This window comes from Vicugna pacos, chromosome 2 (genome assembly GCF_048564905.1).
Source record: "Vicugna pacos chromosome 2, VicPac4, whole genome shotgun sequence".
NCBI lineage: Eukaryota > Metazoa > Chordata > Mammalia > Artiodactyla > Camelidae > Vicugna > Vicugna pacos.
In genome coordinates, this window is record NC_132988.1 from 2,997,084 (window position 1) to 3,021,436 (window position 24,353).

The window sequence follows — 24,353 nt, forward strand, 5'->3', positions numbered from 1 at the left end:
TAGAAACAATTAGTACCTATATGAAAACTAAAAAAATGTGCAGTATGCTGTGTATATGTATTTACATGCAATATAATGTGTATGTGCAGTTGCACTGTAATAATTCTACATAATAAAACTGGAAAAAAGATAGAAAGACAGACACATATATGTCTATATTTATAATCTATTATTTCATACTATAGTTTTATAATTTGCCTTTGTTTTAAAATAAACTTAGCTAACACACACACAGAAAAGAAATAATGAAGAAATATGTTAATGGATGTTCTGTCACTAAGATGCCTTGAGATCTTGGAATAAATGCTATTTTTCAAGGCTTATTCTTTTAATAATTAAGACTAAATAATTTGATTTAGTTATTTTTATCTATATTTCTTGGTGCAACTAAACTATATAGTTGCAAGAGTTTTTTTTCCCCCCAAATGATGTAGCAGTGATTCTTAATGTAAATGTCAAAACAATTTATATCCCAGTTAGTAATCTTGCCCCCATTTAATTTTGCTTCTGATCCTGGCAATCGACTTCAGATAATTCTTAAGTGACTCACAGCACCACTGTAAGGCTGCCTACCTCAGGACTCACTTGGAGACGCCTGTGAAATCACACCCAGGAACATCTTGGTTATCTTCATTCTTACTCCCAATCATTACTGGATGATTTCACTGCTTTCCTCTTAGCCTCGCTGGGTGAACGTCACACGCCTTCTGTGGCTGGAGCACAGCGTATGCCCACAGCGAACACTATCGCTACTGAGGCTGGGGAAGAGGGCAGAGCTTCTTCCTGAAAGCTCCTTTAAAGAGTTGCTACTTTCGGGCATGGGAGCTGCTGAATGGTCTAAAACAGAGGAATAACCGTGATAATGGTGTCTTTTAGAAATGCAAGTCCAGGGGACATCTAGCAGATGGGAGTGTAACCTGGAATCACCTGGAGGGCTTACAAAACAAAGAGCTCTCAGTGCTCTCAGTCCTGGTCTGGGGGCTGTGCCTGGAGACCTTCTGGACTGAGGGACACGGGTTTAGCGGGGAGAATACAGAGCAGCGGAGCTGAAAGGCACTGAAGAAGGAACATGCCCCGGGAAAGGGACAGGAGAGACAGAAAGGGGGCAGGTGACTGAGGGGTGGCTGAGGTACGGCTGACCTGACACGGTATCGAAGAGTTCCCTCAATTTTACCGATTCAGTGATGACATCACGTTGATACTGTTAGACTAGATGGAGACACCAGGAGGTGCAGGAGTTTTTGTTGTTGTTGTTTATTTGTTTGTTTGTTTTGTGGAAGTTAAGGGAGAAGGGAAGGTTAAGGTGTCTATGGAGAAAACCAAAAATTAAATATATGGATTCGGAGCTGAGAAAACTCTTGTGTGAATGTAAAGCACATTAACACTGTGTTCACGAAATGTCAGCGCTACACTTGTGGACAGAGGCTTCTTAATCCAACGTCAAATGCAGGTTGTTTTATTATAAACGTCATCAGAATCCAGAAGAGCTGAGAGGTAGGGCACACCTTGTAATTAAAAATATCTATCGTTTGTAAAAGACTACCAGAAAAGAGTTCATATTTTACAGAAATCAGTAAATTAACACAAACTAGACCAACCAAGACATAGTTCCTTTCTGGCATACTTGGATAAGGAGAGCATTCACCAAATTGTATATCAATTTGTCATTCTGGAACATTTCCAAACCCGAGTCAACACACGCTCTTTTTAAACTGCTTTCAGTTGGTGTAAAGAAAAGAAAGAAATACAGTGTTTGCTTTTGCTTTTCTTTCTCTAATAAGAGGTTTGATAAATAAAGGCCAACAGTGAGAGAAAAAATGGGATGTTCTCAATTGTTTTTTCAGCGGTTGTTGCAACCTTCACAACTTTGCTTCTGTTAAGATGGTCTACATTGGAACGCAACCATGAGTTTTAGAGGAGAGATACGTGTACGTGTATTACTTGATACAACTTTCTTACAGTTGCGCACATGGTACCATTGAACCTATAGTCCAGAAGAGAGCTTTTCATGCTCTGGGTTCTTACACAGCCACACAGGTGACAGAGAAGCGACAGATGGACATCAGGAACCCAGGACCAGGGGACAGCCAAAGGGAGCATCAAAAGCTCCTTTGGGATAGGAGTCTGGGGATAACTGGGAAAACAGAGGCTGGGAAACTCACATGTTGGCTGACATCCCAGATTAATGAGATTGAACTCTGAAAAGGGTGGTGCCTCCAAGTGGTGGAGGAACAACTGAGTGAGGTCCTGAGGTGGACAAAGGCTTAGAGAAATGGAGCCAAATAAATGGTTATGAAATGGAAATGGAAAGTAAACAATGATCCCTCTTTCCTGGTGGCCAGGGGGGCCAGACCACCAGGAAAATTGAGAGGTTTCACAGTCAAGAGCAAGAGAAAGAGTGAGAAATACGGGCAGACACGTTGTTCTTCAATCCAGGGAGAACAAAGGCGGAAATAAGATCTATTGGACTCCTACTGGCAGGGAAAGTTCCAAACAGCAATCTGTCTCCGAGGCAAAGCTACGCAAGACTTTCCTGTCTCGTGGCGGCCATATCGGTCATCTAATTTCAGTCGGGCTGGCTGCTTCTCTTCAAAGTGGCTTTGTCTTTTGCTTCTTTCTACGTGATCTCTGCACAGGCCAAGGGGTAAGCATCGTCTGTTGGGGTAAAGCAACTGGCACTTGAAAATTCTTACGAGAGTTCACCTCGGAGGGCCGCACATCCAACTGTGAGAGGCGCACATCCTTCAAGGCTGGCTGTTCTCATGTACACGGGCGGCTGGGGCTGGCCATTATATTCCATGAGGAAAAGAAGTTCTTGTCACCTCTCCAATCCTACCGCAAGTATGCCACTAAAAATAAACGAACAGCCAACCAAAGCAATCGTCAAACGAAACCAGGTAACAGCCCCTTCAAAGCGAGGAGACCTAAAATATCCCCAGTCTGACCTTCCTCTGAGGAGGGAACCTTCCCACAGACTTGCTCCCAGGACGAGATGCTGGCGTTCTCCCTACCAACCCGGGATGTCCCTCTCTCCGTGAGAAGAGAACACCCTACAAGTCAGTTTGAATACTGCGAGGTTCTAGAACCTTCGGTGGGTAGCTGTTAAGCCCAGGAGGCCAAAAATGCCAAGAATGAAGCACCACACCTCATTATGAACCTTCAGGTTGGCAGCCGTCTCTCGACCTCACACGAACACAGCAGAAACAGAATCCGCAATGCCTAAGAGAAGAAGAAATGGTCAGTACCGCCCTGTTCTTCCTTACCTGCCTTTCAAACAGCAAATTGAAACCACTTTCATTTAGGTTCAGAAAGAGTTAATATCTATCAAGAAAGTAATTTGCTGGTTACAACCACCTGTCAGTGTAAACACGGCAACCTCAGAAGCAGGTATTAGAAGAGATGCCTCATATTTTTGTTTCAAGAAACTACCAAAGAAACAAACAAACAACTTATTAACTGAACAGGTGAATGTATCTGAAATGTATCGCACTATATATATATATTGCTTAGAGGCAGTAAAATTATTTTTAGGATTATTTTAAATACAATTTGAAGATTTAAATTCTAAGATTTGGAGTCTAATAAACTTTCAATAAGTTACCAGCCTGCTACCATTTTCTTAGCACAAAAGAACACAGACCTCAGCATCACGGTGGAAGTGATTAAACATCCAGTTTGAAGACAGGATTTCACTGTGATTAGCTGTGTCTTTGAAATCTCTCAGGGCCATTGTATATAAGAGTAATGTGATCACCATCAGGGATTTAACTTTCAGGAAAGGATTTGAGTTCCTTTATAAGTACTAGTCAACCAGGCAGGAGATGGAGACTGAAACTGGGAAATGGGTGGAGAGGAGAAATTATCTGAACTCACCCTTTATGGCTGGGGACTGGGGAAGAGGCTGTGGACTTAACTGAGGCGATAATGAGCCTGTAACTGAATTATATTCTTGCAACTCTCCTGCCAGGGCTGTAAAGGTGGCTGCCCTCAGCCCAGAACCGGCACTGCAGGTGCACGGGAGATAACTGTAACCCAGACCCCGCTCCAACCACAGCTTCGGTCCTCGACCGTGATCACATCACTTTTATGGACAGTGGCGCAAGGCAGATGGGCTTCCATGGCCTCAAGAGATTTCAAAGACACAGCCAATCACAGTGAAGTCCTGTCTTGGAGAAGGATGCTGATCGCTTCCGCCCTGCTGCTGGGGTCTGTGTCCTTTCGTGCTGAGGTAAGTTGTGGCTAGTGGCAGGGGGTTCAAGGAGTGGCAGCATCAATTCATCTGCATTTTCTGATGATGTCAACCCCCCAGTGATGCTGAAAAGTCGAGGCCTGATTGGGTTGCTGGCTGAAAGATTCCTAGGATGTTGACTCCTTTCAATACATAGTTTATGGAACATGTTTTACTGGGGTGATGGGACAGGCCATGTATTAAATTGCATGGATTCCACTTTATGGAACAATTGGGCAGTCCTCACCTGACTGAATCAAAACATAAACTCTCAAATTTTTCCATAAGTCTCTTCTATCATAAATATCGCCATCTGGATTGTTGTAAAGTTTTTAAAAGTTGTATATATGTAAGAGCTAACAAGAAATTAAATGATTTCTCTCATACACAATATAGTTTTGAGTCCAGCCTGATTTGGAAAATATGCTATTTTCTAGATCAAAAGTTTTAGAATACAGTTTGAGTACAGATTTTAGAATATGGTGAAAAGACATAAATAGCTATTTTTAACTTGGCTTGTTAATTAACAAAAAAATGTTGTTATTCAATAAAAGAGCATGTGTGCTATTGGCTTAAGCCTCTCTATTCCAGTGGGTGCTTGGCTAGAAGGTTGTAGGTGACAAGGGGCATATTAAACCAGAAACAATCTGAATGTTCGGATTTGCATCCATTTTGATACCAAGAAAAGGTGATTCCTGATGATCCTAACTAGGTGTTATCATACATAAAAGAATGGAAGACCGTACAGCTATACGAAGCAAATTTGGAACTCGGAGACAGTTTTGGGGAAGTTCAGCCCCCCAAGTCGAGTACTTTTCTGGTTTTCAAAGTAGTTCACTTGGGTAAACTATTACTATATCTTGCAGTGGTTTGCTCATTATATTGGTTTTTTACTACAGTCCCTTCCCTCTTTGAAAACAGGGTTATGTGCAGCAGTGTCTTTTTTTTAAACATGATTTTAGTTTTATCAGTTGGCTAAAGGATGAAGGTTATTACTGTAAAGGTGACTTGGGTACCCTGGGCACACAAGACGGACTGGACAGGTTTGTGATTTTCATACACTCCAAGTCCCTTCCTTGACACTCAGCCTGGAGTGTACCATGTAAATTCATGACTCACCACAAACGTTACCTCCCATTTTAACGTGGGCATAGCCGTCAACTCCCCACGAACTTCCCCATGAGTTCCGCACAATCCAATATGGAGGACTTCCTACAAAACATAGAATGGTAACAAACCCCAGAGAATATATTTGTGGTAAAAGAATGCTTATTTAAAGTTTGGTTTTGGAAAAGTATAGTGGCTCTAAAAAAAAGATTAAAAAAATGTAACTTATGCCAAATTTAGCTAAGTAAACATGAGCTGTGTCACAAGCCAATCAATGGAAAATATGTTTGAATTTGCTTCCTTGATATGGTTACTGCACAAAATAAACACACACACACATTTCCAGGGAATTTGAAAAAGGAAAAAAATTAATCATTAGATAAATATGATACCATGCACTTTATTTTCCCAACAGTTATTCTAAATACTCCAGATTGAGAAGGCACATTATTTACATCAGAGTTTAGGAGCAGTTTAACAAGGCATCCGCCAAAGGGAACCCACAGGTGTTTTTTCCTGCAGGTCTAGTGAAAAGCTGCACCTGCTAATCCCAAACTCCTAATTTATCCCTCCCTGCCCTTTTCCCCTTGGTAACCATTACTATATATAAAACACACTACTGAATATAAAATAGATAAACAACAAGGACCTACTGTACAACACAGGGAACTGTATTCAATTTCTTGTAATAAGCTATAATGAAAAGAATCTGAAAAGAAAACATATATGTATGTATATGTATAACTGAATTGCTTTGCTGTACACCTGAAACTAACATTGTAAATCAACTACACTTCAATAAAAATTTTTTTAAAGAAATAAAAAAAAAGAAAACAGAAAAAAGAAAAACTGTAAGGTTATGAGGACTTAGCGATAACAGGACCAATTTCAGCATTTTAAAGACTAGCAACCACTTGTCAAACTGCAGGTCAAGCTGGAAAGCAGCCATCAAGTCTTGTTAGCACTCACCTGTTCGGTCAAAGCCGGTCACGAGAACGGCGTGATTTGCCTCCCCGCTGGAGCAGTGATGCTGTATGATGCCGCCCAGGTAATCCTGCCAGCTCACTGCATCCACTATCACTATCAGGGGGCCTGAGGTAAGGAGCACTTTTGCCATTTCGTCTTCTTGGTCACTACCAAAAGAGGAAATGTTGGGTTAAGAAGTTTCATTTTCAAGGTAAAAATATCTTATCAAAGTGATCTATTTAATCTGAACATGGTTAGGGGTAGGTTTGGTGGCAATTACCAAGACCTAAGTGATGGAGGCTAAAAAAAGTCTGTAAGGTTGGCAGTCCAGGGTGGCTGTGGGAGTCCAGAACACCAGAAACCCAGCTGGTTGTATATGAGGTTTCCATTCTCCAGGTCAATTCATGGTCCACAATGGCTGCTGGAGCTCCAGCCATTTCACATGTATTTCAGACAGCAGAAAGTGGAAAAGGAAGTGCTGCATCCCTGCTGAGATCCCAGAAGCGATCCCACTTTCTGTATGTATCTGCATGGGTCTCAGTGGCTACGACTCAGACAGATGGCCACGTCTAGCTTCAAGGAAGATGGGAAACAAAGTTTTGGCTACAAAGTACCCAGCTGCAACATGGGGATTCTTTAATAAGGAAAATGGAAAGCCTGGATGTGTGGAGATATCTCGCCATCTCTGCCACACCAGGAAGAATTGCGAGACCAGCCAACTTAAGTTAGTGAACATCAAATAAAGAAATTACAGGGAAGGGCTACCCAAAAGAGGTGAATAAAATCTTGGGGTAGAGAATGTTAAGATGCCACAGAACTAGGAGCAAATTGTGAAGACGGCAAGAGATAGTTACTGCTTTCGCACGCGGACTTGTACTGATAAAGTCTGACATTACACAGTACTCCGCCTTCATGGATCTTACAAGGACATGATTAGACCATTAATTTACATTTTTAAAGTTCAGCTATGTGGGTGCAGGACACTGAAGCCAAGTGACTGATATTTCAGGCCATTAAGATAGCATTTGGGAATTTATGGCTGCAGCAAACCACGGTGAATTAGTGGCTTGAAGAATGAGTAATCCCTCATCATGCCAGCCAGAGATCAGCTTCCATCAAGGGGATATTCTGTGCACAGATGAGGAAAAAAACACGAGTGCAAAACAGTGGAATTTATTGAAATAGAAACCACACATTCACTCGAAACATTTACTCATGTTACCTGTTAACGTAAAGATCTGTTTTGAAGATCTGTAAGCAGGCATTTCTAACTGTCTTGTTACTACAAGGTAGTGAATAGAGTTCCCTGTGCTGTACGGTAGGGCCTTGTTGTTTAGCTACTTTATACACAGTAGTGTGTGTCTGTTAATCCCGAACTCCAAACTTATCCCTTCCCAGCCAAACATGGGGACTTTTTAGGGGCCTCTCCTGTCTAACCAAAGGCCGGGTGACTCCTGTTTCAAGCCCAGTGCAGCGACTGCTGCCTTGTCTCCCACCTCCTTCCCTCCCTCTCTCACTGTCTCTCTAACTCACACCAATCCCTTTTCTCTTGTTTCTTCCTAATATTTTCCAATTTGCTTCTCAGGACAAGGGACTCCCTGAGTCTTTTCTCATGACATTTTGAAGATCTGGCTCCTTTGTCTGCACACGCCTCACCTAGATTCTCCAGGAACTCACTTTCCCGTTTAGAAAGTGCGTTATCTTCACCCTCAAAGGAGGTGTGGACCAGTGTGCTCAGTGACTGCACGTCCATCATGCGTTCTGTGTGTCCTGCCCTCTCAGAACCGAGGTGCCTGGTACATGGTCCCTAGTCTCCCTGAAAGCCCCTCCTGCAGACGGGAGCCGTGTGGACCAATAGCCCGTCCCCTGACTCACAGATGGTTATCAGAGGGTCCATTTTGGACAAGGACCCAATCTCACCCTGGACTTCTTTCAGACCCACGGGGAGACACCAACTGGACCAAGAGTACATTCAGTGAGCATCAGGGCAGTCTGTCACCTTAGATGGATTTAATTTAATCTTTCTATTTTCTCTGTTTTAAAAGACTGTGCAAAGCTCTGTTCATTTTTTTTTTTTAAGAGAAGCCAGAAGTTGGGCGAATCTTCCTCTGTCCTTGTCACCCTGAGCACCTATTTTGCACCACATGCAATGGTCATAAAGGACCCCTAGGCACTTGGAGTTCTCATGTGCTGTTAAAGCATTTTCTAATGTTTATTTTCCCTGAGCCTGTCCAGAGTCACCGTGACCTTCAGGTTCCCACCCCGGTCCCCTTCCTCTCCAGTCCCCCTGACCCCTGCATCCTCTCACGCTTCTGGGTGCATGACCTCGTTGACCCCTCAGCATGCTCTCCCCTCTCGGCCCTGGGAGGAGAACTTCAGTTTACGCCTTCCTCCCAGCTGGTGACTTGAAAGATGCCAGCAATACAGAGGGTTCTTGGTAAGGAGACTGCCTGGCATTAGCCAGAGTGTCCACACAAAGTGATTTTTGTTGATTCAAGAGTAAGATTGAAACATGCTAAGGGTAACCGGGACACTTAAATTTGGAAAGAGATGTAAATGTCAATTATACCTTAAACTGGATTTAAATGTGTGACTTTAAGTTTGCTATTTCTATTTGTAATGACCCATGGGAAAATAATTAGATCGCATTTAAGAAACGGCATCTCTAGAACTCTATGGTGATCACCAATTCGTCTCCAGTAAAAAGTCGGTTTTAAAACAATTAAGGGTACGCAGTGATGTAGTCAATCAAGTTATTAATTCCAAACAGTCCACAGAAAGTAAATTAAGAAACACGGAGAACACAACAGAAGAAGACACATACCTGAAGTCGTACGCGGAATAACCTTTGATTGAAAATCCAGAATGTGAAGCTGGAAAGTAGCGGCACAGGCCGTTCTGGGCTGTAAACGGGTATTCCGAGTCGCTCACCAGCTTCACTTGCATCTAAAGGAAAACAATCACCCCACATATTCTCCGTCACAAGGCTGCTTTAAAAATGAAATAGAACTTGTTACAATGTGTGAAGTAAGATTCCGCTTGGCCACCTTCGTCATGTGGGTATTCCTGGAGTTATTAACATCTTATAAAGTCAAGCTTTTGGTGTTTTTTGTGGACGTCCTAGGTAATTAACCTCGATGTCTTTCTTTGTCCTTTGCTCCTGTTTCTCCTGAGCCTCGTTTTCCTAGGACCTCCGATCTACTGATCAGGTGCAACAGTGTCACTCACGCTCACCGGCCACCACTGAGGCTCACTCCACCTCACAAGCATCCTTCTCTCCACTTCCCTCTGCCCCTGCATCTGGCGTGGACCACGAAGTTCAGAGCTGTCCAGCCAGCATCCTCCCCTCCAAACGCTGGGCTTCCGGGAGTGAGGGGCACGCTACGCACTGTCGCGTGTGACACACAGAGCAGCTCCTGGTGTGTGGGGACGTGAACACGGTGGGTGCGTGGGGAAGGATGTTAGTGTGGAGGACCGTGTCTACACATCCTGCTAGCACCCTCTCTGGCTGGTCTCGCCCAGTTGACGCTGAATCCAGGAGGATGTCAGAGAGTGTACCTGGGTAAAGCCCCCGGAGACGAGGAGGGGAGAGGGCCAGGGTGCATTTCCATCTCAGCTACTGGCTTGGCAACAGGACCTCACCTCTCAGGGCTCATTTCCGCATCTCCATAAAGAGCTGCACGTTTTGCTGATCTCCAGTGTCCCTTTTAACCTCAATTTTCAGAACCTTAACCTTAACATTAACCTTAATCAGAAATCCTATGGAACTGAATAATCATACACCCTCATCTTTCTGGGTCATTATGCATTATTATATATCTGCAAAAAAGCATTTATTAAGCAATGTTAAATAATTTTCTGAAAACAGACTTCAGGTAAGTTTTTCACATTTTGATTTCTCCATGGCTGACCTGCCCGGAAGTGATTCTTTTTTTTTTTTTTTCATTTTTTTCCTGCTGTAGAATATCATAATCTAATGTTCTTATGTGTTTTTAAAATTAAAAAAATTATTTATTTTATTTTTTTGCAGGAGAGAGGGAGGTAATTAGGTTTATTTATTTACTTATTTTTAGAGGAGGTACTAGGGATTGAACACAGGACCTCGTGCATGCTAAGCATCTGCTCTACCACTGAGGTATACCCTCCCCGTTTTTAAAATTTTTAAAATTGAAGTATAGTCAATTTACAGTGTTGTGTTAGTTTCTGGTGTACAGCATAGTGACTCAGTTATACATATATATTTCTTTTCATATTCTTTTTCATTATAAGCTATTACAAGGTATCAAATATAGTTCCCTGTGCTGTACAGTAGGACCTTGTTTATTTTATATATAGTAGTGTGTATGTGCTAATCCCAAACTCACACTTACATGTGGAGAACTATGAAACGCTGATTAAGGAAATCAGAGAAAACTTAAAGACATGGAAGGATATCCCACACTGTTGGGTTGGAACAATCAATATTGTTAAAATGGCCACACTGCCACTGCAGATTTAACACGATCCCCATCAAATCACCCAGGACAACTTTCACAGAACTAGGACACGTGATCCTAAAATTTACATGGAATCGCACAAGACCCAGAACCACCAAAGCGACTTATCCTTAAACCTTGTGATGGACTCCAGCTTGGCTCACCTACGTTTCCGAACCTGAAAACACTACTTTGTATGTGAGAGTGAACTGTCTTGAGTTCTGAGCAGACGTGCAACAGGCAGTTTAAAAAAAGCAGGCACCTTACTGAGCCAGTTCAAGGCGCTGAGCGTGGACCCTCCGCTGCAGCCGTAGTTGTTGTAGGAACAGTCGATGACCTGCTGGACACTCAGGGCCTCCAGAGGCTGCCCCGCCCTGGCGCGCGCGGACTCGGCGGCCGCCACCACGCTGAAAGCCCAGCAGCCGCCGCACTGCGGCCGGGGAGACAGAGCGGTGCCCGTCAGCCAGGGCCCCCACACCCAGCTCACCGCGCCTCTAGACGTCCCGCGCGAGCGAGCCGGGTCAAGTGAGCAGGGTCCGGAGGCCGGCAGAGCACAGACGCTGACCCTGGAGATTTTCCAATGGAAAAGAGAAAAGACAACCAAATCTCTTAGAAGCATCAAAATCTAGTCACAGATGCAAGGTACATGGGCGGTGTCGCTACTGTAAGTTGGACAACGCAAAATCAAAGTGAGTTTTAGAGACTGGGGAGACGCTTGGACTGAAGGCCTTTTCAAAAGTGAATCAGGTCACTGAACAGGTGGCCTCTGTCCTGAAGAAGTGTACCCCCCACCGCCCCCTCCAGGCGTCACCCCGACACTGCTGCTGTGCGGTTCACCAGCTCCCCCGGGGGCGGCAGGACAGCGAGGCGGGGGTGAGGCTGCAGGTGCCCGCGGGGCAGTCCTTATCTGACGGACACAGGGCTCCGTGAACGAGTTTCCAGTCTATCCGGTTGCCAGCGCGGGCACATCATGAATGCATCGAAACGTCTCACAGTGGAAACCCATACGGATCCTTCCTCCCTGAAATACTGGCTGACGAGTTTCCTGATGTTGGATCTGGTAATTCGGACAAACAAGACCAGAAGAATAAAGTGCTGGTCCTGGAAGCAAGGGGGGAGGTGGAGGAAACGTCCTTGGGATTTCACACAAGAATGAAGGGTCACAGAGAAGGCAGGGATGAGAGCAGGGCTGAGGCTGGGCAGAACCGACTGGGCCCCACGTGCTGCAGGAAAGGAGGGGCACCTGGCCGTCTCTGTGGAGTGAAGTTCTGAGCGGCTTCAAGCGGTCTTACCTACTGCGTGTCTGTCCCCAGAGCAGAGCAAGACCTCCACTCAGGGACTCCACTGCAGGGTCTCCGCCCCTTGAGCAATGTCAGTGCAGACCCTGACACTAAAGTGATGGCTAGCGTTAGGTCACCTCCCCAGAGCCACCCAGGAGGGCCTTCCTCTAGTAAAGGGATTTCTAGTTAAAAGTTCCCCTTTCACACAATATAGGCACTTCCTGGATGGTTTCAGACTCCCACACATTTGATTATGGATCCAATAATAAAGCAAAGGATTTGGTGGTGGCATTGAATGCACAACATTCAGTACAGAACCTGAGACATAAAAAAGGATCATCCCAACAAGACGGAAGCGCCGGCTTCAGGACACGGGCCTCACGAGAGGAGGCTGAACGGCCCGTTGAGGTTCCCAATGCAGACGAGTTGAGACCACGTCCCTGTGTCCAGGGACCGACTTCCCGCAGCACTAGACACTCCGTGTGCCTGGCGGGGGCGCAGAGCACGCACACCTGCCCTCCACCAGCTGCCAGCGCAGGGGGCTCACCACCGGGGAGGTGCACACCCACCTACACCCTTTTTTTCTTCCATTTTTAAAAAACAGAAGTATAGTCAGTTACAATGTGTCAGTTTCTGGTGCACAGCATCCTGATTCAGTCATATGTGTACATGCATATATTCTTTTTCATTATAGGTTACTGTAAGATGCTGAATCTAGTTCCCTGTGCTACACAGTATAAACTTGTTGCTTATCTATTTTATATGTAGTAGTTAGTATCTGCAAATCTCAAACTCCTGATTTTACACTCTTTACAAGGACTCACAAGCTGCAGCCCCTCCCGCCTCCACCCCCACAGGCTCGCTCAGGGTAAAAGGCTGCATTTATTGCTGTGCTGATTCACTTCTTTATCACTTACCACGTGTAAAACTGTCCTGACACTTGGATTACTTTCCTGTGTTTTCTTTAAAGCGTCACGCACTTTTTTAGTGCTGTACCCTGACTTCACTTCTCCTGCAATCCTTATTGCAGGATTTTGTACAGTGGGCGATTTTTAAGGAACATTTATGTCACATTATAGCAGGGCTGACTGCATCTTTAAAGATCACAGATAAAATGTGTGTGATCCTGCCCGGGTGGGGCTGGGGCTAAGTTTTCTGATGGCGCTCAAGGAATGAGCACCCAAGGGCTCAGGGCACTCTGGTGGTGAAGGTATCTGATTCCAGGTGACTTTTTCGGTGTGGTTCTCTTTTTGAACTACTTGTGCATTTAGCAGTCAAGTCTGCCTCCCCCAGCCCTCTGTCGGAGGGTCTGCAGAAGGCTCGGTGGCCTGGCACAGCTACGGGGCAGTGTCCCTGTGTCAGTGTGGGAAGCAGCCAGCAAGGCTCGCCTCAGAATACAGGTAGGACTTTTACATCTGCTCCTTCCAGCAGGATTCTCCTTTCACTGTCACTTTTTGCTGATGGGGTGTGATTTTACCTACAGAAATGCAAGTCTCATTGAACTTGACCTCAAAGGTGACCTCCCATGCTGAGATGATTAGAAAAGAAAAAAAAAATCTTAAAACATACCGCCTGCTGGTTTCTCACTTGCGTTACAACATGCTTGTCCCTCCAGTCAAATCTTAGCGGCAAAGACACGTTAGGGATGGCTTTCTGCATGTCCGCTGGGTATCTGGGAAATCTGGAAGGTCTGCTTCTTAAATAAATGGCTGGATATAAACATGGAACATGTATATAAACATATAAACATGGAAAAGACAATCAACATTATATTATAGAGGTTCTTTCTGGAGGAACTTTTCTACAGAAGCAATAAAGTTGCTAATGAAATCTGCCATGTGTGTTTTTCTATAACATGAGATGGATTAGCTGAAAACTACAAGAAATACAAATTTCCATAATAGGATTGGAGCTGTCACATGAAACGACTTGTTTGATAGAAACAGGTCAATATAAAACTGACTATAATTGACATTAGCTGCTTCATCATAACCCATGGAACCATGGTGTCTTGAGTAGAAATAGCAGGGAAACCTGGGGAAGGGATAAGCTGTTGTCCCTCAGAGCCACAGGGAAGTGTCCGTATTTATACTATTTAGATCTGGAGCAGGAATTTGAAGAGTGTGGCCATGAATTTATTTTCCTGTCAGCACCTGTACATGCTTGACACTTAGTGTTTAATAAATGTTAATGTTACTCAATTCACCAGATTCACAACTGAACAATTCTCAAAAACTAAGGGCATAAGTTAAAATCAGGAACCCAACCAGCTAATAGCACCACATCGCACCACACCTTTAAACTCTTCAGGAAACAAATAAGAAAACTGGTTTATTCCGTAGACGGCAGTGGAGTTTTCACGAGGAAATAAAGAATTCAAATATCGATGTCTGTTAAGACTTTCCTAAAAGGGGGAAAAAAAAACACGCTGATTTATATCACCTGTTAACTTTCCAGAGCCATTTGTGTGTAACTGACTTGGAGATACTTTTCAGATGTAAAAGTCAAAACCTGATTTATTTCCTGCAAGTCAGAGTAAAAGATTATATAAAATAATCAGATTACATTTATAAATGTTTTGTATTAAAAATACTGTCTGATTTCAGGAATAATTTTTGAGGCTGGGAAAGGTATGTCTTAACCATTTATAATTCTCTTCACCAAGCATGCTGAAACATTAAATATATATTTATTTAATGTAGTGAGAAAAATAAAATAAACTGCAAATAAACACTAGACACTAATGGAAGTTGTCCCCAGTGGACACTCCTGTGATCAAACAATTATGAACCTGGAACAGGTTGCCATTTTTATCTTTGGGTTTCCCAGCACAATGAATAAAGTATGAAAAAAAAAAAGAATGAATAAATAAATCTGATTCCACCTGAGCTGTATAGTGCTCCCTAGTTCATTTATGGTAAAAAGGCTTGGGGAAAGACACTCATCCTTGAAATGGCCCAGAAAGATCGTCTGGTTTGTCTGTCCCAAGGGAAAAATTGGATCATTGTTTATGGATTTCTCAGCTTTGAGTTCTCTGACAATTCCCTTAGCTTGTGTTTTATACAGATGTGTCCCAATGTCCTAACACTGACCAACTGCGTGGGTCAGTGAACCTTCAGGGCACCCCTGCTGTGTGAGTTCCAACCCCAGCTCTTCCGCGTTGGCTTGTGCACCTGTGTGTCGGTCTCAGAAACCTGTGAGCAGAATGAGGGCCAGGCGGGTGTGTCTCATCACCACTGCGCTCCCTGCACTCACTGCATCCCGGCGTGGAACAGACACTTAGTAATACATACATGATTGCACTGTGTAAGCCTCGTGCCCTTGATAGCTTTAAGCTGGTTTTTTTTTTTACATATGTATATACATTCTTTTGCACATTATTTTCCATTGTAGGTAATTACAAGATACTGAATACAGTTCCCTGAGCTCTACAGTAGGTCTTTGTTGCTTATTTATTTTATAGACAGTAGTGTGTATCTGTTAATCCCAAACTCCTAATTTATCCCTCCCCCAATCTCCTTTCTCCTTTGGGAACCATAAATTTGTTTTGTATGTCTATAAGTCTATTTCCAGTCTGTAAATAAGTTCATTTGTATCATTTTTTTTAGATTCCACATATAAGTGATATCATATGGTGTTTGTCTTTCTCTGTCTGACTTCACTTAGAATGATGATCTCCAGGTCCATCTATTTTGCTGCAAATGACAATAAGCTGTTTATTTTTAAGTAAATTATTAATGAGGCTTGTCATAATCTTATGCTAATTGATGAAATAATCAATAGTTATCGAGTTTTCCACATTTAAAAATAACCTTGATGAAGCAAGGCTTTGAATATAATTTGGAAAGGAGATGTATACATATAAAAATAGAGCTGGTGTGAGGAGGCCACGTTGACAGACAAAAGCCAGTGACGGCAAACTGTTGAGGATTTCAGAGGATTCATTCATTCTGTAGTATTTACTGGCATCTTTGTGAGTGGAGTGATGGGGGAGGCACTGGGAATGCAGGGCCTTGATGATGCACAGGGGAGCACATGGAGTCAGGAGAATGGGCTCCCAGGCCTCCACCCGCAGGGGCTTAACCACTGTGTCTGAATCACACGACTGCACGAAGCGGGCTGGGGTCCCCACCCGCTGCACCCAGCCCGTGACTAAGCGCTGAGCCTGGCCTGTTCGGAGAAACGCAGGTTTGTGACCAGTGAGCTCCCATCGTCTCTCCTCTTCCTGCAGCTCGGAGCAGCCCTGCACCCAGACACTCTCCCCACTACTCCTGTGATGCAGAAAAAAGGAAGGAAAAAGAAAGAGACATGTCAAGGACCAGTATCAGGGATGGGAGAAGGGGCTACTGCAGATGCTTCTGGCACTAGAAGAATAATCTTTTGACAACTTTATGCCAATAAGATTGATAACCTGTATGAAATGGACCAAGTCCCTGGAAGACCCAAATGACCAGATCTGGATACCCAAGAAACAGGAAACTTGAACAGCTTTTTAGCAACGAGAGGCACTACATTCCTCGTTGAAAATCATCCCACAAAGAAAACTCCAGGCCCTGATGTTTTCGTGAGTGAATGTTACCCAATTAAAAAAGAAATAATGCCAATCATACACACTTTGAGAAAATAAGAAGAGAATCCTTTGCAACTTACTTTATGCGATTAGTATAATCCTGATTTCAAAACCAGACCAGGACATCTCAGTGAAGGAGAATGACACCTCAGTGGCCCTCATGACTACAGATGTAAAATCCTTAGCAAAATAATAGCAAATCAAATGCAACAACTTATAAAAAGACAATACATCACGGCCCAGAGAGGTCCATTAAAAAATCTACGTAGGTTTAACATCTGAAAATCACCAACATCATACACTATGTTGATGGAATAAAAGAGGGAGAAAAACCATATGATATTTTCAATAGATGCAGAAAAAGGCACTTGACGTAATTCACAATCCTTTCATGATAAAATGTCAGCAGTGAATGAAAGGACAGTCCTTCAGTCTGACTGAGGGAATCTGTGAAATGCCTGTTTCAACCAGAAGCCGGCTCTCAGAAGAATCCCATTTGTGAACTTCCATGTGACTCAGGTGCAGTGACTTCTGTCATTTTACGGCTGTCACCAGCCTGTGCCAAGACTGCTTGCTATTTACAATGTCACTTGTTGGCAAGAGCAAAATCCTCTGAACTCCTAGGGGCTCTACCCACCTGTCTCCCCACCTCTCAGCTCTACCTCCTTCTTTCAACTCTGCAAGACCATTAATAACATTTAAAGTACTCCCTCGAAGAATTCTGAGCAAAGCATAATTCTCTCATATGTCTACACACACACACACGGTAGATTTCTTTATTCTCTTAAGTTTGTAACTAACCAAAACGTCTTACCACATAAACAGATACCATATTGCTGTGTGATCTTTGGCTGTATACTCAACCTCTCTGGGCTTTATTGTCTTTGTCTGCAAATGGGGCAATACTGACCTGGCAGAGTGTGAGTATTAAATAAGATAATGTTTGGAAAACACATATGACAGTGTCTAATATAAAAATGCTCAATTAAATACTGTCACGTTCTACCTTTTCCCTCTTTAAACACAGAACTTTTGGATGATAGAAAATGTCATTCATAGATGATGTTTTCACATTTTCTTAGGTTAATGTGGAGCAAATCTGTCTGATGGAATCAGATATTACCAGGGATCTACTGAAAGTAATAGACTGCTTTCATAGTAAAATAAAATTATCAGGATATCCAAGAACATTTCGTCTCCTATTTGCTGTGACAACAGGACTCTAGTTATGTCTCCATAACGGTGGTTTTGGATCACTTAAATCCCAAAAAGTCCTGTATCTCACTTCTGGAAATCACTATTCTTTCGAGTGACTTCCTGGTCTAATTCCATTCTAGTGGCGAGGACAGGTTTTCACAGACACACCGCACCCCGTCCATCTAGGCTGAGATCCTGCTAACATCCTCGGTCACAGAACCAATCAGCGCATGCGCTCAACACAAGGCAACGGAGGCTGGAACACCAGTCAACTACACAGGAAACAATCCTAAGGCCAAACAAGATTTTAAATAAGAAACTGACCCTTCATTTTGTTTATGAAAAAAAAGTGTACGGTTTTGAGGGATATACAGGAAACCTATCATTTGCTAGCTTTGAAAGGCACAGACGAGTGAAAAACAGGTGGCTCACTTAGAACTGATAAATCAAAACAAACTTTCAATAGATCTGTGAACAAATAATCATCTTCACATATTTTTGTTTGGTTTGGTCTTAACCGGATGAGTTACAGTAAGACACACCAGATTCCTGCCTGGAAGGGGAGTCAGGGCCAAAGAACCTAAGGAAATTATCCTAGGATTGTAAAATGAGAGAAAAAGTGTCCTTCTGACACCTTAGGGTGTACCGTACACCCTAAGTCTCTCTAATCAAAACCATACCTTAAGGCCCTGCACCTAAAGCTACCTTTATCATGCCTTCTAAAGCCAGCCCTCCTTCTGAAGCTGGAATCTCGTCATGTACTCAGAGTTGCCTCTGTGTGTGCGTGTGTGCGTGTGTCTGTGTGCACACACGCACACACACACACACGCTTAAGGAGTCACATATTCCAACTAATGATTAAATGTCAGATGTTTCTGAGCGGTCTCTCCTGCATCTAATCTGCTGCTTTGCTGGCCCAGCTGGGATATTTCATTAATTCTCTACAATTCTTACAAATCCATAAACAGAAAGGAGGGACCTTGTTTGCTCAAAACAAGAAACCAAGAGAACTGTTTCATTCTAAGAAGGATAAATGGTAACTCAGTAAGAGACCTGGCCAATCTCACAGAGAGATCGGGCGGGAGTTTTAAAATTCCTGAGAAACTAACCTTTTTCCCAGAGGATTGGAAAGCTCCTCCTCTTTCCTGGGCATCTTAATTTCCCTAACTTTCCAATTATTGGTAACAATAATCAGGAGTTGTTCTCTGTGTTGGGTGAGTTGAGAGGAAAATGACCATCCTCAAAACGAAGTAAGAGTAAAATCCCCCCCCCCCCGGGGTGGGTAGGAGGTGGGGGGGGTCTCAGCTATCTGTTGGTCCTTAACACCACCTCTTGAAGAAGAACCAGTTCAGTCTTATTCACAGACTGCCAATAAGTGAGAGTAAATTAAACAGTGCATTTTCTTCTTGCAGGTGCTCAGCTGTTTCTAAAGGAATAAGCAAATCCTTTAAGACCAAATTACCTTTGGCTCTAAAATGAAAATTTTCAACTGTTGGGTACCCTAAATATGCAGGATTGAAGGGATTGCTAAACTGAATGCGAGCAGTTTTCTTAGGTGCTTTATATGAATTAAGTTAACCCCGTACCAGGCAGTTGCTAATATTGCTCCATTTCACAGATGCCTGAACTGAGGCATGGATAGGTAATGTGTCTTAGGTTGCCCAGCTGGGATCTGGAGGAAGGTGTGGTTATTCAGCCAGCAGGAAATCCTTAGACGAGATAGAAACTTTCCTGGGCTGCACATCAGTATTTTTGAGCCGAGAAGGCAGTGGGAATTTGATTTATCTTCCCCTCTGGTATCTGGGTTTTCTTCTATCAGTGGTGATTTGCTATGTACTTAGCAAATGGTGTGCGCCTGGGATGTGCCCCAGGTACGGACGGGATAAGCTGCATATTGAAATCACCAAGAAGCAAGTGTGGTTTCTAAGATCACTTCCTGCCTGGCACGCTCAGCCCAAAATCTCTCACTTCTGCTTCTCAGGCTTTCTCTTAGAGTCCTCAGTAGCAGGTTCCGAGGTTTGGTGGAGGAGAAATCATACATTTTACAAACAGATTTAAAGATACAAAATGTTCTCCTGGTCGCTGCTTTTAGTTCCTGGAAGTTGCGGGTAAGTCCAGGAATGAGCAAAAAGTAAAAAGTTTGTGTTGGAGCGCTGCTGAGACGTTCTTAGGAGTCTTGGGAGCCGTAAACCTTAGATGTTCATCTGACCACACGGCAGTGCGCTGGCCAGCACTCCTGGGCAGTTGATAATCCAAATATCATAGGCTGCCGTTGGGGAAAACAGTATTAGAATAAAAAAATGTTTTTCAAAGGATGTACTTCTATAAATTACCGCTTTGGAAAAGCTCCCTAGACAAAGCATTTTTTATATGTTCTGCTGGAATCTGTATAAAAATAGTGTGCACACATATTTAACATGCAAAGTAAAATAAGAAAAGTACAGTCATTTAGTATTTGTGTGTGTGCGTGCAAATAAAGATTGAATTAAAAAGTTGCCCTTTGGCGAACTGCCTGAAACAGCCTGGTTTGCTAGTACCAGTCTTCACATTCTCCTGTTTGCTGGAAAATGGATTATAGTTCCGTGTTTAAACATAACGATCTCCATATACAAGGCTATAACTTCTTCGAGGTTAGCACATGCCTTATTCTCCACTGAATCAGTCAGGAAACCTAGCCCATCTCCTTATACAGAGTAAATGTCAAAGTAATAGATAAACGGTGGACAGGTGAGCAAATGAATGATAAATTCTGGCCCGAGACCTCAAGGCTATGATGCATTTTCATTTTGGGAGAGTGCGCGTGAAGCTAGAGCCAAGAGAAATCACCACTTGAACAGCAGTACCTTACGTCACATTCACCTCTTAATCTTTCTGGTAGATAGAAATGGCGCTTTCAAGCATCCTTGGATAAAGTCTTTTTGGAGGAAACCACCACGACTGTAAGGCGCTGTGTCTAGCAAGCACCTGTGGCCCATTAGTTACGCTCATTCACTGTAAAACGCTATCATCTTCTATTGAGACCTAAAGAAACGTGCCTAGAAGTTTTTCTTTTTGAAAAAAATGTAGCATGTAACATCACGGCGAGAATTTGTAAGATGAAACTCCTGAAACGTTATGCAGAGTCACACGTGTATTAGCACGTAGACACTTCACCTTTTATGGCCCCATTGTTGGGTCTGTGGTCTCCAAAGGGATAAGAGGTGGTCCAGCCATGAGCATCTCTGAGCATCTGTGCACACCGAGGTTGTACCACAAAGGGAAACAGGCCTGATCCAACAGCTCTGGTCACTTCCAAGGAGTAAAGAGCAGAGGGAGGGGCCGCTGTCCCTCCTGCCACATCGGGTATCCTGTGAGGCAGCCCACAATCATCCAGGAGGAGCCTCGGCTTCACCCCACAACAATGTGATGGTGGTTTGTGGGCAAGTGTAACAGATGCCACCCAACTTCCAAGGTAAGGGCTCTTCCTGGGGAACTTAGGAAAATACAGAAGCCACGGAGGACAAAACCTGCCACCAATCTCTGAACCCAGGGCCAGGAGAAACAGGCTGATCAATCATACACTTGCTCCAACTGTGTCCGCAGTGCAATTCCCGGAATACTGTTTTCCACACCTTGCTTCAGACAGCCGCTGCTCACCCACCCACCTGCACAGCTGACGGGAGCTCTCAGCCATCCCGAAATAGGTCACCGACATCCGAGGGCGACAGCGCCCGGCCCTCAGTATGTGTCTACTCTCTCCCTGTTGCTGGTCGATTCTCGCCCGCTCCACACAGATCACTTTATAACTCTGCTTTAAGTTTTAAACTTCTTTTTTTTTTCCATTTTAACTTGACTGTGGAGCAAATTTTCTAGATTCTGTTCATCGTTTTCCCCGGATAGGTAAATAGCCTCAACCTAACCGATTCATAATCTGACATTATGAGTTAAAGAGACCTTAACTTGTAGAGTTACAACGAGTTTCAGGCTCAGCGCGCTTTAGTGCATCCTGCCAGGAAGATGCTCGTGGGTTCCCAGCAAGCATCACTCTTTCTGTCTTGACCCATGACCAGCTTTCCCACCTAGGTCCAAACAGCCATCGAGGTACAAACTCAAGTTTCCAGTGACTGCAGACAAGAACCCTAAAAACTCTCCTTTCCTGGGGCCTCCTTCTGGTGAAGCAAACTCCCACTAGAAGCAAATGCTTTGAACACCTTTTCAGACTCTTTCAACTCGAGGTTTTTCAATGTACGGAGAACCCCTGACCCTCTGTCCTCCTCCACTTAAAACCTCCCATCCCCCCACATGTACCCTGAATTTCTCCTGAGAAGACTTGTCTTTCTAGACACTCATCTCCTGGGACTGGCCTCCTCACAGGCCCAGTACGAGTAATTACCGAATACAAGTACCTACATATACATTTATAAATAGTATAAATTATATACATTTAAAATATACATTCACTACACTGGCCTCCAATCCTCAAACATTTTTGTGAGGCGCGTGGCGTGCTTTCATTTCTGCAGTCAATGAACACACCACCAGTGCAGGTGAGAGCATTCTCCCCCTGAGGGCTTTGGTTCACCACCATCTGCAACCAGGCTCAAGGCAGGAGTAGAGTCCAGGATAGAAACTGTTCTCCAGCAATTGTACCAGTGCTTCTGGTTTTGAAAGCTACTGGAACACAAGACCAATAAAATGGAGATGAAAATACACAGCTTGGTTTAAAGAAGAGGAGATGGGATCAGGGAAGGCTGGCCCCTTCTAACCACTGGAGCTGCAGGACAGAGCAGGGGGCTCGAGGGTCCCATGAGAAAGTTCATGAACATACTAGGAAAAGTAATAACTACAATTCCGATAAGTTGCAGTGTTCTGGATTAGGCATGAATGGATTTTCCCTGATAACGAATGAAACCACAATCACGACATCTCATGAGTTAAAAAATTATTAAATAGTACCAGAGACACAGAACACAGGACTCTAAATCACGATCTTTTGCAGTTTCCTTGGTTTCAGGAAAAGCCTTATATTTATACCCAGCTAACTGGTCTGTTCCTGGGTCTTAAAACTGGGTGGAATCTGAAATGATGAATGAAGCCTTTTAAAAATGATCTGAGAAGGAGATGAAACTCCTCTGCCTTCTGTAAGTCAGTCCCCACCGGGTCAGGTGAGCTTGGAAGGTGGTGCACTAATTCCCGGAGCCCGCGTTCAGGAAAATCACCAATGGGTAGGATTCTCCGAGTTTGCTAAATGCACGCTTCGTTGATACAATTCGGATTACATAAGGTTACCAGCGCCCCCTTCCGGGAGAAGGACGCCAGGTGTCCTCCGCCCGTTTCTGGTTCCTGTAACCGCAAGGTGGACAGTTCAGGAGGGCGGGGAGGACGCCTAGCGGTGTGTCCTCCCATCAGGAACACCCGGGACGCATCCAGTGCTCGCCTGGGGCGCATCACGCAAACCCACAGCCACACGTCTCTCCAGGACCGATCTGCGGGCCGGCACAGGCCTGGGCGGAGGGGGAAGTTCGCGCGTCCACCCAGTCCAGAAACCCGGGTGCGTCCCCGGACTGCGTTCGGGGACCCTCCGCCCCGCCCCGCCCGGCCCGTACAGGAAGGGACAGGCGACCCCTGGGGGTGGCGCTCGGGGACCCTCCGCCCCGCCCAGCCCAGACGGGACAGGCAGATGACCCTTGCCCCCTCCACCCCCCAGCCCAGACCCCGGACAGGGCTGCGCGGTACCCGGAAGGCGGCCGGAGGGTGGCGGCCCCGCGGCGGGGTCGGGGTCGCGGTCGGGGCGCCGGGGCCGCAGCAGCAGCAGCAGCAGCAGCAGCAGAGCAACCAGAGGTGCCTCAGCTCCATCCCGCCTCAGCCATTTCCTCTTTCGGTTCCCGGGCTCCTCCCCGCGGCGGGGCGGGGCGCGGGGCCGGGGACTGGGGGGTTGTGGGGGCTCGGGCCGGGGGCGGGTCCGGGGGCGGGTCCGGGGCGGGGCGGGGCGGGACGGGGGGCGGGCCCGGGGTGGCGGGGCCGGGGATGGGGTGGAGTCCGGTTCTGCGTCGGGGGTCCGGGGGTCCGGGGGTCCGGGGGCTGGGCCGGATAAACACTCGTATTGATGATTTTCTCAGCATTGTTCTAAGCACCTTACAAGTATTATTACCTTTATTCAATCCTCGGTAACAAATCCTGCAGTGGATAGTATTATCGTTATTTCCATTGTACACATGGGGAAACTGAGACACAGAAAAGGTAAGGTGCGCGCTCAAGGCCGTGCATCTGACAATGGTGGGTCTTGGGTTTGGACTGAGATGGAGTCTGGCTCCAGTCTGGGCTTGCGGCCTCTCCAGGTCTGCATCCTTACTTTTATATGCTTTATGAAATTCTGCAGTTTCTGAAAAAGGCATTATTAATTCATTATCAGTGAGCAGTAGGATTGCATGAGATGTAAACTTTAAACAACCAGCTAAAGATAGTCAAATAACCTGGAACGTGCGCTGAGAAAGATGCTAGTGTTAAACTGGGGAAGTATTTGAATGGCTGTTAATTTTATAAGAGGGTTA

The 24,353-nt window shown here is 44.7% G+C and overlaps 1 protein-coding gene across 3 annotated transcripts; it reads right to left on the reverse strand.

The window, feature by feature from the left end:
- Nucleotides 1-1,435: 1,435 nt before the first annotated feature.
- CTSO (cathepsin O) lies at nucleotides 1,436-23,696 on the reverse strand. 3 transcript variants are annotated; one of them, XM_072974740.1, is made up of 9 exons: nucleotides 23,539-23,696; nucleotides 14,352-14,460; nucleotides 13,626-13,765; nucleotides 11,039-11,206; nucleotides 9,126-9,247; nucleotides 6,305-6,468; nucleotides 5,348-5,440; nucleotides 3,146-3,219; nucleotides 1,436-2,849 (listed from the first exon to the last, which is right to left on the reverse strand). In XM_072974740.1, the coding sequence occupies exons 1-8, from the start codon at nucleotides 23,656-23,658 to the stop codon at nucleotides 3,185-3,187; spliced, it is 951 nt and encodes a 316-aa protein (XP_072830841.1). In that variant the 5' UTR covers nucleotides 23,659-23,696; the 3' UTR covers nucleotides 1,436-2,849; nucleotides 3,146-3,184. The 3 variants fall into 3 exon arrangements, with proteins under 3 accessions (XP_072830841.1, XP_072830848.1, XP_072830856.1); XM_072974747.1 differs by lacking the exon at nucleotides 14,352-14,460 and adding an exon at nucleotides 14,499-14,579 and having other exon boundaries at nucleotides 11,039-11,833; nucleotides 23,539-23,663; XM_072974755.1 differs by lacking the exons at nucleotides 14,352-14,460; nucleotides 23,539-23,696 and having other exon boundaries at nucleotides 11,039-11,877; nucleotides 13,626-13,708.
- Nucleotides 23,697-24,353: the final 657 nt, after the last annotated feature.